This window comes from Prinia subflava, chromosome 4, assembly GCF_021018805.1.
Source record: "Prinia subflava isolate CZ2003 ecotype Zambia chromosome 4, Cam_Psub_1.2, whole genome shotgun sequence".
Taxonomy (NCBI): domain Eukaryota; kingdom Metazoa; phylum Chordata; class Aves; order Passeriformes; family Cisticolidae; genus Prinia; species Prinia subflava.
In genome coordinates this window covers 12,788,483-12,801,231 of record NC_086250.1, presented here as the reverse complement: position 1 = coordinate 12,801,231, position 12,749 = coordinate 12,788,483, and the positions used below count along the sequence as shown (strand labels likewise).

The following is a 12,749-nucleotide window of genomic DNA, read 5'->3' as shown; positions in this document are numbered from 1 at the left end:
GATGGGTTGTGGTGTCAGGGATGGGCTGTGCTGTCTGTAAGGGATGGGCTGAGGTGTCAGGGATGGGCTGTGGTGTCTGTAAGGGATGGTTGTGGTGTCAGGCATGGGCTGTGGTGTCAGGGACGGGCTGTGGTGTCTGTAAGGGATGGTTGTGGTGTCAGGCATGGGCTGTGGTGTCAGGGACGGGCTGTGGTGTCTGTAAGGGATGGTTGTGGTGTCAGGCATGGGCTGTGATGTCTGTCAGGGATGGGTTGTGGTGTCAGGGATGGGCTGTGGTGTCTGTAAGGGATGGGCTGAGGTGTCTGGGATGGGCTGTGGTGTCTATCAGTGATGGCTGTGGTGTCAGGGATGGGCTGTGGGGTGTTCTTCCTCTCTGCTCCTAAGCGTTACTGTTCCTGTCCCACAGCTCAAAGATAACTCCCCTAAATGCACAGGAAAAAATGCCCCGTACTAACACCCCCTGACACAGGACAGTGCATCAAAGCAAGCATCTCTCCAGCTGTTTGGCATTCGTCCTGTGTCAAAGGGAAACACTGAGGAAGCCACAGAACCCAAGGAAATTTGGGGTTGAGGTGCCAGCTCCACGAGACACAGACTTGCACTGTTGTAACCTCTGTTTTGCTGACCTTGCCCGTGTGAGAGGAACTGCTCCACCCTCTGGCTGCCTCACCTCTCTGGTGCAGTGCTCCCTTCCCCTGCCAGGCAGGTCCCTCAGTACAGGGAGGGTGGCAATCACCAGGGCACTAATGAGACCTGGGCATTACCCTGCTTCCAAAGCCAAATGCATCCCTGGGACCCTTCCTCCACGAGGGTTCTAAAAAACCATGGAACTTTACTTTGCTTTACTACATTTTCCATGTAGAGCACAAAGACATTTATAGAAATTATTTTTAAAACATCCCTCAATATTATTTTTAAAAGGAAAGTGTAAAATCTGAGAACCCAGGAAAAGATTAGCAGATGAAATGATGGATCAGCCTTTCATTGAGAGAGTGTACACAAAGGCTCTTGATAACCGGTTTCACTGTTGGGTAATAGGAAAAACTACATCTATAATTAGTAATGAAATGAAATTGCACAGTACCAGGAGCGGAAGTCTCTGCTCTGCTGTTCCCTTGGGGTTGGGTGTTCATGTGCAGCTCAGCGTATGTGATCGTGTTTCCTGTAAGGAGAGGGACACGCTGACATTTGTGGCTGTGCAAATCACCAAGTGCAGGAACAATAAAGGCTGAGCCTGTGTGAAAAGGGGTGTGTGTTTCCAGGGCTGCTGGTTCAGCATTTTCCTTTTCCTAGGCAACGACAGGAAAGATGATGATTTACCACTTCCTCCTGCTGTCAGGCAGGAAAAGGCTCCTCCATAAGCTTTGAACTGTTGAGAGCTGTGTGGCTGCAGCAGGAGTCACACAAACAGGCTGAAGGATGGGAAAGACCTGGATCCTACCCATGGCACACATCCCATCTGCTGCTGAGCCATCTCAGAAGGTACCACAGGGCTGGAGGGGCACCAGCCCCATGACTGCTTTGTGGGGCAGAAGAGATGCCAACAGGAAAACCAGCACTCAGAGAAATGCTGCTGCAGCAAGGTAATTCCTGGGGGCATTCCTGACTTGTGTTTATCCCAGGATATTTCAGGTGGTGCCTGTAGCAGCAGAGGAATGGACCTGATGGTCGAAGACATCCTTTTCCAAAAGCACGTTGCCAAAACAAAACCAAAAAGGGCATTAAAATCTCTTTTAATCTCTAAGTGTGGGTTAAAGGCACATAGATTCTTTCTGAACATGTTTTCAATATCATTTACCTGGGTATTACTAGTTAAGGAAGATGTTTGGACCTTTGGGACACTGTCTTTGCTTCCATAAATGGAGAGATTTTATCCATCTGTATCAAGAATAAGTTTCTGTGCTACCACCCTAGTTTGTGACCACAATGGGGTTTTTAAAAAGATGTGATGTGTTAAATTTCACTGATTAGGGAAAAACTTGGCAGAAAAAGAGAGTCTCGATAGGGTAAAATGAGGCAGTGTTTCATATGAGAATTGCTGAAGTGTGGAGAGGTTTTACAGTAGGAAAAACTACATGATTGGCAAATAAGGGTTATTCATATAGGGGAGACAGTCTATGCTCTAGAGAATCTGATCTAATACACTTGGTTGTTTGCTTTATTTCAATTTATTAGTTCAATGAACTACAGAAAATTTGTAAATTAAATGTAATTGTTCTCAAATCAAATGTCCTAAGAGTTTTTCTTCTTAGAATGTAAATAATTTTCCAAAAACACCCAGGACTTTTAACCTTTTAAATGCACTAGCCCCATAAATGGAGGTACTTCTAAAATAAGTACTTTAGACATTCTGCTACTATTAGTAAATAATTTGTCTCCCAAATGAACATTTATTCCTTTAAAGAATATTTCTAAGTCTGTAAGAAAAAAAATTATCCATGCAAGCTGAATAATTAAATTTATTCCTTCTATTACAATGTGTATGGTCACATGATTATTTGCATGTGAAGTCCTCAGAAGTCAGCAGGGGGTTTTAAATTACCAAATAATCTGAATTCTGCCAGATAATTTCACACCCTCACCTCATTCAACAACAAGGTGGAGATCTCCATCAGTCACTAAAACTGAAATTTTACTTCCCTGTGCCTGTCATCAGGTGCAGAAAATCACCTCTGTTTATTGGAAGCTTCTGCTTGGTGAATGTGACAGAGTGCTCCTGGGGAGTTATCCATTAGGGAATGTTGTGTCCAGACGTGGGCCAGCACATCCAGGGGTCTGGGGGAAGCTGGAGAGGCTCCAGGTCCACCTGGTCAGCGCCCAGAGCAGCCCAGGAGGTTAAGGAGGGGAACAAGAAGTTAAGGCCACAAGCAATAGCAAGCTACAACTCCTTGTGGGTTAGTCTGGTGATGGACTTGAACTCTCTTTGGTTTGTTCTTCTCCCAAGGAGAGTTCTGTGTAGCCACTCACGATTCAGAATCAGCCAATTCTCAGATTAGGAAGGAATTGGGACACCAAAGCTGCTGGAGTCTTTAGCTGGAAAATGGATTCCCAGGTGTATTTATCCTTGCTGGGAGTTGGGAACACTTTTCCACTTTTGAACACCTGTTTTGAAGCACATGGACAGCAACAGCACCTGCACCTACCAAAGCCTATCTAATGGCAGATAAGGCCATGGCTAAATCCTCCTCAAGACACTGGCAGAGCATCCAAGGATCCCCTCGTCGTTATTCTGAGCACCCAAGTGACAGCTAAAGTCCAACTGTAAGGCCAAGCCCAATCAAAAAAAATGTATTTGAGTATAATCAGACATAAGAGTGGGGAAGATGAGACTGAGAGCTATAAACAGTGAAGAAAAGATTAGTTAAGAGGTTTTTGTCTCTATATAATTGAGACAGCATAACCAAGACTTGTAGAAATACTGTGTGGATCTCTGGTGCCTGTTTTTAAAGGAGATGGAAGCACTGGAGTATGAACAGAACATCCACAAAAATGATTCGCATTTTTGAGAAGTTAAATATTTAAAGGGGAAAGACCATTGAGAAATCACTTAATTACCATGGGCACTAACTTCATATGAGAAAATATCAAGAGTTAAAATCCGTTCAACAGAAGTTTACTAAGAGCCATCCACATGTTAACGATAAATTTCATTTTAACTGTCCTGTCCAAAATTGAGCTTTTCCTTTAGGCAGCACGATCAAGGAATAGATTTGGATGTCTTCTAATCAAGATTTGATGTCTGTCTCCCTTCACAAATAAGTTTTATCACTTTGGATACTGAGTAAAATTCCAGGCTAGCCATGAGTGCATGAACACACAGTTTAAGGTAGTATTTCATGTAATATATATAATAAAGTGAACTCATTTTTATCTTTTGGATACCAATGTATAAAATGTTTAAAAGTAAAAATGTATAAAAGGTAATTATTTTCTGTTATTTAAGTGCATGTATTCAGAGCACCATCATCACTATTAATCTCCACTGCAACTAGAACATCTAAAAATGCTTATTACACAATGTTGTTTCCTTAAGGGATTAAATACATTAATTACTAATGAAAGAATAAAAATATCCTTAGTCTGATGCCACAAGCATTTCCTATTTCCTCATAATAAGCTGTCATTCAGATTAGATGTGATCCAGAATTTTGTCCAAATGCTTTCATGAATGAGTTACATTTTTTTCCCAAGTAGTAGAAACATCACTTCTTCAGAAAATCTTGTTCAAATCATCTCCTTACCCTGAATATTGGCTTAATCCTTTGGGGTTTTTTGCAAATATATGAAGTGATCACAGATTGATAATTTGGTTCTGGAAAATCGCCACTGGAAAATTAAAGAGAAAGAGCAGGAAGTTTTTAGGGGACATTCAGTCTCCTTCCTTCAGTGACAGTGACTGCATTTTTGACTGCTACCAGTTTCCTGATTTACTGGTTAATTTACTGCTCCTTTTCCACAAACAAAAACATTGATCGGATTTGTGGTCTAGGTAGTAACTCAGTGGAGCATTGTCTTGATCATGTTACTCATTTAAAAAGAAATATCATGCTCATTATTCAACCAATGAACACTTTTTCTTTCTCATTCTGTTACTTAAAGCCTGGCACCAGACCTGAGCTGTGCTCCTTGGTGGTTCAGATTTGGGAGCAGCTTGGCTGGTTTATCCTGGCAGGATCTCGTCCACTATTCCAACTCCTCGCCCTTCCCGTGCAGCATCCTATGGCATTCTTCTAGGTTCACCCAATTTAAAATATGAGAGAGAAAGAGCAGAGAGCACAGGAGAGCAAACAGTGCGTGCCTAAGATGTTTTACCTGGGTTTGATGTCCCTGAAGGAGCGTGTGGCCTTTCCCTCGGCAGCATCGCCACGGCCGCGTAGGTGACGTCCCCTGCCATCCGTGAGCCTGGCCCTCGGAGCTATGGAAAGAGCAGCTTGAGCACAGTCATTTGCATCCTGTCTCAGCTCTGCCTGCCTCCAGAACGCTCACATGCCGTGCTATGGCTCTGAGGAAGGCTGAGAAACACGAAAAAGGAAGTCACTAAGTTACTTCTTTCAGTGCAGCTTCAAAGCCTGTTTTCAGCCACCATTCTGTCTCTGCTTGCCCTTCAGAATACAGGAGAAAATGAAGATTAAATCATTTTCACTAATTTATGAGAAAAAATCTTGTTGGTCAAAGCAGAGGGAATTCTCTAAGGAATGCCCAGAAATGGACTTACACAGGTTTGCTGAAAGGTTTGCTGGTTCTCAGGAGAAAAGAGAATACAATTTGTGCAGTGGCTGTTTTGTGCTTCTGTGTATGATTTACACATCCCATCCACCTGAAAGAGAGATGAACAAGGAGTACACATATCAGTGTAAGATGTTTTGGGGTTAATGTAACTGCAACCACGCCACTTCAAAAATATAACTCAAATTCTAACCTGCTCCACCCATGAAGCACTTTCATGGTTTTACTTTAATGGTTGAATTTAGGTGATATTGATGATACATTAACATGAACTCAAAAAAAATTGTAAAAAATATGATCAGTGCTTCTCACAGGAATGTTTCCATACTTTACTGTAATAGCAGTTACAAGGAGCTGCTGTTCCTACATTGCTTGAACTATTCCCTGCTTGAGCCAACAACTCCACAGATGGAAAACCTGAGTTGCCTTTATTACCTTAAATTCCTTTTTCATTACCCACATGTTTGCTGCAGGCTATTTTGATGACAGTGGTTTTGTCCTCTATTTCAGGTCAGGGGGAAGCCACACAGATTTTAACTGGAACACAAACACCTTCTAAAACCTAAAAATACATTTACAACACTCAGACACGAGTCCTGTGCATGACATTTCCTGCTAAGAGCTATGCTCTTGGTTTCGTGCCTTATTCCCACTTACAAAATTCCCTCCAAATTGAATACAGAAAAGATCTGCAAACCTACGTGGGCATGTTAAAAATAATGTTTATACAGGCTGTTTGCGGGTTTTTATTACATTCAAAGGCACCTGAAAAAAAACAAAGTTTGGGGCTGTGATCTTACATTACTGATCTTTTCCCTTATGATGTTAAACGCTGGTAATGGTGTTAAGTGCAAAACCAAAAAGGTTTGGGAGGGGGAAAGAAAAAAAGCAGCTTTGATAGTCATGGAACAGATTAGTCAGAAGTACCTGAGAGTGATTTATAAGCAACGTATCTAAATCATTATGGGGTTATTATCTGATAATAAACGATAAATCGATACTGTGAGCTGGAGCCTGATAAGGTTTGTTTCACAGACACCTACATGGCAGCCATATCACCAGGCCTCACATGAAACAGAACTTTGTCCTCTGAATCAGTTTTCCCCTGAACTTCTCAGCATCCTTTACAGCAGGATAGTTAGGCTCTGAAATGGAAAAAAAGAAAATAATAACCCAAACCCAACCCTGAACCAAACCCAATTTCCTTATTTGGGTGTTTTGTTTTTTTAAAACTTTGGGCCATAAAGGAGAGTAAGAAGGCCAAACAGGCCGTTTGAACCCTCAGTCTCTTTCCATCACTGCACACCCACTCCAGCAGTCTTTTCTCATGTGAATGCCTCCTAAACAGGTCACAACCATCACAGGTAACAATGCACAGTTTGAAGCCTTTTTCTCTCATCCTGTCCCTGTTTCCTGGGAGCAGAGCCTGACATCCCCTGGCTGCCCCCTCCTGTCAGGGACTTGTGCAGTGCCAGAAGGTCCCCTTGAGCCTCCTTTTCTCCAAGCTGAGCCCCCCCAGCTCCCTCAGCTGCTTCTTCACAAGCTGTAATCTGGGTTGTTTATAGCATGATCCACCCTCATCTTGTGTCTTTTGGGTTCTCCAGGTAGAGCCTCGTCTCAGCCTCTTCTTTCCTCCCAGGAAATGAATGTGGATTAATCTGCAGATCTTACAGAACCCTGTGAGGTCCCTAAAATACCAGGGGCTGTGTATCAAACATCTCTATGTCTGGGGAGGGGGGAGTGGTGTTTTAGCCTTGAATTTTCAGACTTTTTGGCAGAACGTGGAGATATCTGAGGGCCCAGGCTCTCTTGCAGCACCTGCACTGAAAGATGGTGGGATTGTTGTATGGGATTTCTCTGCACATCATGTAGAGCTTGACAGCCTGGAGCTTCAGGGGCACCGTGGGGGTAGGCAAAGGGAAGCGAGCTCCTGTCGTTCCCCATCCTGACGTGCTCCTGGGTGCACACAGACTCCCCCCTCCAAATGCAAAGCCTGAGTGATGTCACTGAGTGATGTTCTGGTGCTAGCACAGTTACCAGCCAAGCACAGAACAAACGCGGTGACAACGGCAGATGTCACCTCTTCTTGTGGGTGTGACAGCATCGCCTTCATCGCGTGTGGAGGCAAAGGCAGACTGAAAACAGCAACGTGGGCTGCAAAGCAGAATCTAGCAAAGCAGAATTCAGCCCCTCCTGCCACAGAACAGGCAGCTCAGCCCAGGACTCCAGCTGCCTCATAACGCACATTTGAAAGAATTCAAACTGCTGGTCTGACAATAAATGCAGGTCCCAAAGGCTGAGCTGCAACACAGAGGCTTCCAGGCTGAACTGAGGGAGTCTCGTGAGTAGATGTCCAGTTTAGGTTTCAATTCTAAGCCTCTGCTGTGTCACAGCAGAGCCTGTTTGTGTGATGAGGTGCAAAAGCAGCACCCAGAAGGCATGATCAGAGCTAGGGCTGAAACAAAGACACCTATTGCCATAAAGGAATGTCTGTGCGTGGTTATCCCACACTGCAGCAGGAAAAGATGTCAAACTTTTAAACTCACAGGCTAAAATTTATTTGTCTGTTTTGTTAGTCCTTCCCTGCTGTGCTCTATCCTGCAATACACAGCCTGCCTTGCTTCAGGCCTAGAAGAGCTCCTGTCTCTCACCCTCATGTCTGAAGAAGTCTGGGGTTTGGGTATCACTTTAACCTGTGGGTCTGAGAGCACTTAGCAAGGAAGAGCATCAGTTCCAGGATGTACCTGGAAAGGCAAAAATAAAAGGACTTGCTGAGCCATCAGCAGGCCAGGGGCAGGGGCTAGAACCCTGCTCAGCCCTTCTGTCCCTCAGCACAAAAGCCTTTTCTGAAGGTGTGCTGGTTTGGGCTGGGACAGAGCTCATTTCACTCACAGCAGCTACCACGGATTTGTGGCGGGAGCAGCGTGGGTGACACAGAGGTGTTGCAGCTATCGCTGAGCAGTGATTGCACAGCACCTCTTCTGCTTCTCACCCCAGCCCAGCAGCCAGCAGGCTGCACAGGAGCTGCGAGGGGACACAGCTGGGACAGCTGACCAAAGGGGTGTCCCATATGGCATCATGATCAGTATTTACAGCTGGGCCAAGGGGGAACACAGGGGATGTCTGCAGTGCTGGTGTTTCCCGAGTCACAGTTCTGTGTGATGGAGCCCTGCTCTCCTGGAGATGGCCCAGCACCTGCTGCTCAGGGGAAGCTGCAGCAGCTGAGCCAGCTGAGATGGATAAAGCTTAGCTCAGGTAGCTCATGCAGAAACCATAAACCTGAGACCGTGGGAGGCAGGATATGGAAATCAGGATAGCAACGGCATCATTCCAAATAGGTCATGTCTCTGGTTCTCAATTGGTTTAAAATCTTTGACAAATACAGTCAAACCCCCATTCCCCGTCCGGGATTGGGCCCCTGCCCCCAGGTAAGCCTATATCTCGTGAAGTTAACCCCTTCTTTTGGCTCTTCTTGTGTGTGCAACTTTTGCTTTATTGATTAGTGTTATCTCAGCTCACAGGCTTCCACTGCTGTGTTCTCCTCCCCATGCCCAGGTGTGAGCAGCGAGAGGCTCTGCGGGGCTGATGGGGTTAACCACGGCAGCAGGCCGGGCTCAGTGCTGACACCTCATGGGTTTGGGGTTGTTGCTTCAGAAACTGTAAAACCTGAATCCAGAGTCATCAGCTCCTTTCTTCCCGTGTATTCCAGAGCTCTCTCCGGAAACAGACACCCATGTAGAGTTAGAAATCCCTTAGCCATCAATGCATTTATTTTATGTCAAAGTGCTTTTGGGTAAGAAATTTCTTTCTGCTTTTTTTCTGCTTTCTTTCTTCTTTGGAAGCAATGCTGTTGTAAAAGCAGGACCACCTATAAATTCTGTCTATTGAATGGGCAAATGGTGCTAGTAAGCACACACAGCTTACAGTGCTTCTAGAAGTTATTAAAATTAATAGCCAATGGCAGGAATGAAGAACAAAGAGCACTCCTTTCCACAAAACTTCCAGTGTTCTCTAGTCTTATTTCTTTACAAGTACATGACATCTTCACATTTTCCCCCAGGAGGCAGAAATGTAACTATGAATGAATTTCTCTTGGTAATTTCAAGATTCAAAAACTCTTATCACATTGGCCTCAGAACAGATTAGTGTAACAATGCAGATGACACAGCCCCTAAATTATGATGTTTGCATTGGAGGGGGAGTTAGGAAAAGTTTGATATAAGAATCTAGTTTGAGCAACAAAGAATGAGTCAGAGTGAGCAGTAAGATCATGTATTAGAATTTTATGATCTGAGAGGATCTTCCCTAGCACACTTCAAAGAAATAATGTTTAGCAAGAGAAGCTTTAAAGCCTTCCAGCACAAATCTTTGTCCCTTGCTGCTCCTGATGCTTTTGACAAAATCTCCAGAAGCTGTTGAAAAGAGCTTAGGGGACAGTAAGTTACTGTCTTACAGTGTTAATTTCAGTTACTCTTAAATTTGCCTTAGATGTTGTTCCTGCAAACAAATGAAAGTGAAGACAAACCGACCAAACAAAAAGCAAAACCAAACAACAACAATACACACACATACAGAGAGAGAGAGAGAAAATCCCCCAAAACCTATTAAAACCACTAAAACTGAGATGATCTCTAAGGACCCTTCCAGCCCAAGGGTTCCAAGTGCGATCCTAAGTGTGCTGAACAAGAAGGGGGCAGCAGATGGCCCTTGTGCTTTGGACTGAAGCCATGCAGTAGCAGGACTAGGAAAGAAACTGTGCTATGTAAATTAGACAAGTGAACTCTTTCTCTCTCCCTTTTCCTCTGTCTCTCTCTGACAAACTCCAGACCCTTCTAACAGGTAGTTCTAACACTGCACTTTCTCCTGTGCAATCTCACAGTCATCAAAAGCACTCCTTCAAGGCACACACACTCCTTCCTGCAGGGAGAATAGATCTGAGCCGCCCAGGCCCCTCTTACTGCATTGGTGGACTTAATTTCATTTAGCTTACATTAAGATCAGCTGGCTTAATTTCTGGGTTTTTTTCAGATTCTGCAATTTGCTTCTTACTTTACCAAAAGATGGTGTGCATTTGACTCATTAAATAGGTGGAAAGGACATTTAAATGTATGTATTGATCCTTAGTTCTGCTTTGTTCTGTTTACTTGAGCAGCCTAATGACATTTTTTAAATGGAGATTTGTGAGGCCTGGGACTACGGAAGCAGCTCTGTTAAAACCTTGCAGTTTGCAGTATTTCAGTTGCACTTCAAAAGGACAAGCCTGGGCTTTTTGTAACAGCAAAGATTTGTTAATTTTGAAATTCACAGGCAAGGTCTTTTCCAGAAAAGCGAAGTGAGCATTCTAGCCAGCTCTTGGTGATCTTTTAAGTGCTTTGTCTAGAATATTTCTAGATGGTTCAGTGGAAAGTTGTGGGGGCTTTTTGTTTTGGTTTGGTTTATTTGTTTTTATTGTTTATTTGTTTGTGGTTGGTGGGGGGGGGGTGGGTTGTGGGGTTTTGTTTCCCCTTCTGAAATGGTTATAATGATTTTTATCTGCTGTCAGATTCAGCAAGGTTCAACCAGGATGTTTTGGGGGTCAGGATTACATCCTGGCTTCACCTTTAATGTGTTGACAGAGTGTCTAGTGGTGCTAAATCATGGCAGTGCAGTCCATGGACAATCAGCCCTGGAGAAGGGGAACAGTGTGGGGTCAAGGAGAAGCAGGGAGGAGCTGTTCTGGACTGACCCCATTGCCCCATCCCCCTGTCCCTCTGGGGTGGTAGCTGAGGAGGGGAGTGAAGCCAGGAACGAAGCAGTGAAATTGAGGAAGGAGCAGGAGCAAGGTGTTGCTTGAATCTTTTTGTCTGTATTTCTCACTGTCCAAATCTATTTTAATTTGCAAAACTATTTAACTTTCCCTAAGTCAAGTCTGTTTTCTGCGTGATGGTAATTGATAAGTGATTCATCTTTTGTGATGACCCATGACCTTTTCCTCTTATTTTCTTCCTAAGTGAATTATCCTCCTGAACAGTTTAAAACAAACCAGTTTTAAAAGTCAGGCACCTGCTAAATAAGCTGTTCAAATATTATAATAATTTGTTTCACTTGCACCAAATCCCCTTTACATTCTCAAATCAGTTTTTGAAAGTCTGGAGTAGAAGTGAAAATATTTTCATGTCATGACACAGAAAGATAGCAGAAAGTCCACCCAGGGAAAGAAAAACCAGCCTTTTAGTCTGAAAGAGTAACACCCCTCTCATCTCCATCCAAGGTAAGCTCAAGGCTGTTCACAGGCTGGCAGCAGAAATTGATACCAACATTTCAAGGATGAAGGTCAGAGACAGTGCCAAGCCTTGGAAATCCAGAGCACTGTCTCAACAGAAGGATGAAGGTTCCAAGGGGGAGCAATCCAGGGAAACATAGGCATGTTTACATTTAAGCCTAATGTTCCCCTGGAATTTTCTGAGTAGGTGTGTGCCTGCAGATGGTGTGCAATGTTTTTAAAGATCACAAACCTTGTTCCTCTTCTGCACATTCAAAGAACTGACTTCATTCTTCATCCTGCTTCTTGTTACTCAAGCACATTTCATGCTTCAGGTTTTATTTCACCAGAAAGAAAACTTCAAAGCCACTCACACGCATATATAAAATGCTATATCACTTCCTTTTCTTCTGTGAAGTCCAGCACATGCTTTAACTGAATAAAAAAAGAGCAATTCTGAGAAATGCAAATCCTTTCTTGGCCAGGTGGTATTGTGAATCCAAGGAAAAACCACTGGGATTTTCCTGTATTTCAGAAGGATATTCATATTCCTTCAACTGAGATGATACATCCAGTGAATAATGGCAGAGATAAGCAACCAGGCAAGAACAGCAAGAAGCAAACCTACAGAAAGGTGGGTGTTGAAAGGAAGCAAAATGAGAGAACGGTAATTTCTATCAGGCTGGCAACCTGTCACTAGTGGGGTTCCACAGGGCTCCATTCTTGGCCCTGTTCTCTTCCAAATCTTTGTAAATGACCTGGACACAGGACTGGAAGGGGTACTAAGTAAGTTTGCAGATGATCTTAAATTGGCAGCAGTTAGCACAATGTGGAAATGCATTGTTCCTTTTCACATCCTGTTTTGTTCTTCTAGCTAGGAAGCATCCAATTCCTAAATGTTAGAATATCCTGTTAGGTCAGTGATGCTGCCCATAAAATACAGAAATGCTGTGAAAATCCTGAACCAAGGAAATCCTGAACCACAAGGACTCAGAGTTTCTGATCACGTAGCTGGTGAACACTTTTTGCAATGTTTGGGCTTTATGTCTGAGAAATCTCTTTACATGCCTAAAAGCAACCATGATTTTAGCAGGTCTCAGTGGCTCATTATCATTCAGATATGTTGGGAAAATCAACCTGTTTAATTCTGTCATGTGTAACATTGACTTCTGTGAACATCCTTACAGTGCAATGTATAATAAAACCCCGCTTCTCAAAATTCCACTTCAAAGATGTTTCATGTAAATGAAGATCCAGATTCCTGTAAGTGGCTTTGGCACCA

General features: G+C 43.6%; 1 protein-coding gene and 1 long non-coding RNA gene across 2 annotated transcripts in view; one reads left to right on the top strand and one right to left on the bottom strand.

The window, feature by feature from the left end:
• LOC134549681 (killer cell lectin-like receptor subfamily F member 1) overlaps nt 1-5,223 on the bottom strand; it is an 11,241-nt gene extending 6,018 nt beyond the window's left edge. The window contains exons 1-2 of the mRNA XM_063395522.1: nt 4,813-5,223; nt 1,085-1,162 (exon numbers count right to left, since the gene is read on the bottom strand). Coding sequence (XP_063251592.1) covers nt 1,085-1,162; nt 4,813-4,894 — 160 coding nt within the window. The 5' untranslated portion in view covers nt 4,895-5,223. The remainder of the gene's footprint in view (nt 1-1,084; nt 1,163-4,812) is intronic.
• LOC134549686 (uncharacterized) overlaps nt 1,259-12,749 on the top strand; it is a 24,222-nt gene continuing 12,731 nt past the window's right edge. Inside the window, exon 1 of the long non-coding RNA XR_010080152.1 lies at nt 1,259-1,583. This is a non-coding gene — a long non-coding RNA (uncharacterized LOC134549686). The remainder of the gene's footprint in view (nt 1,584-12,749) is intronic.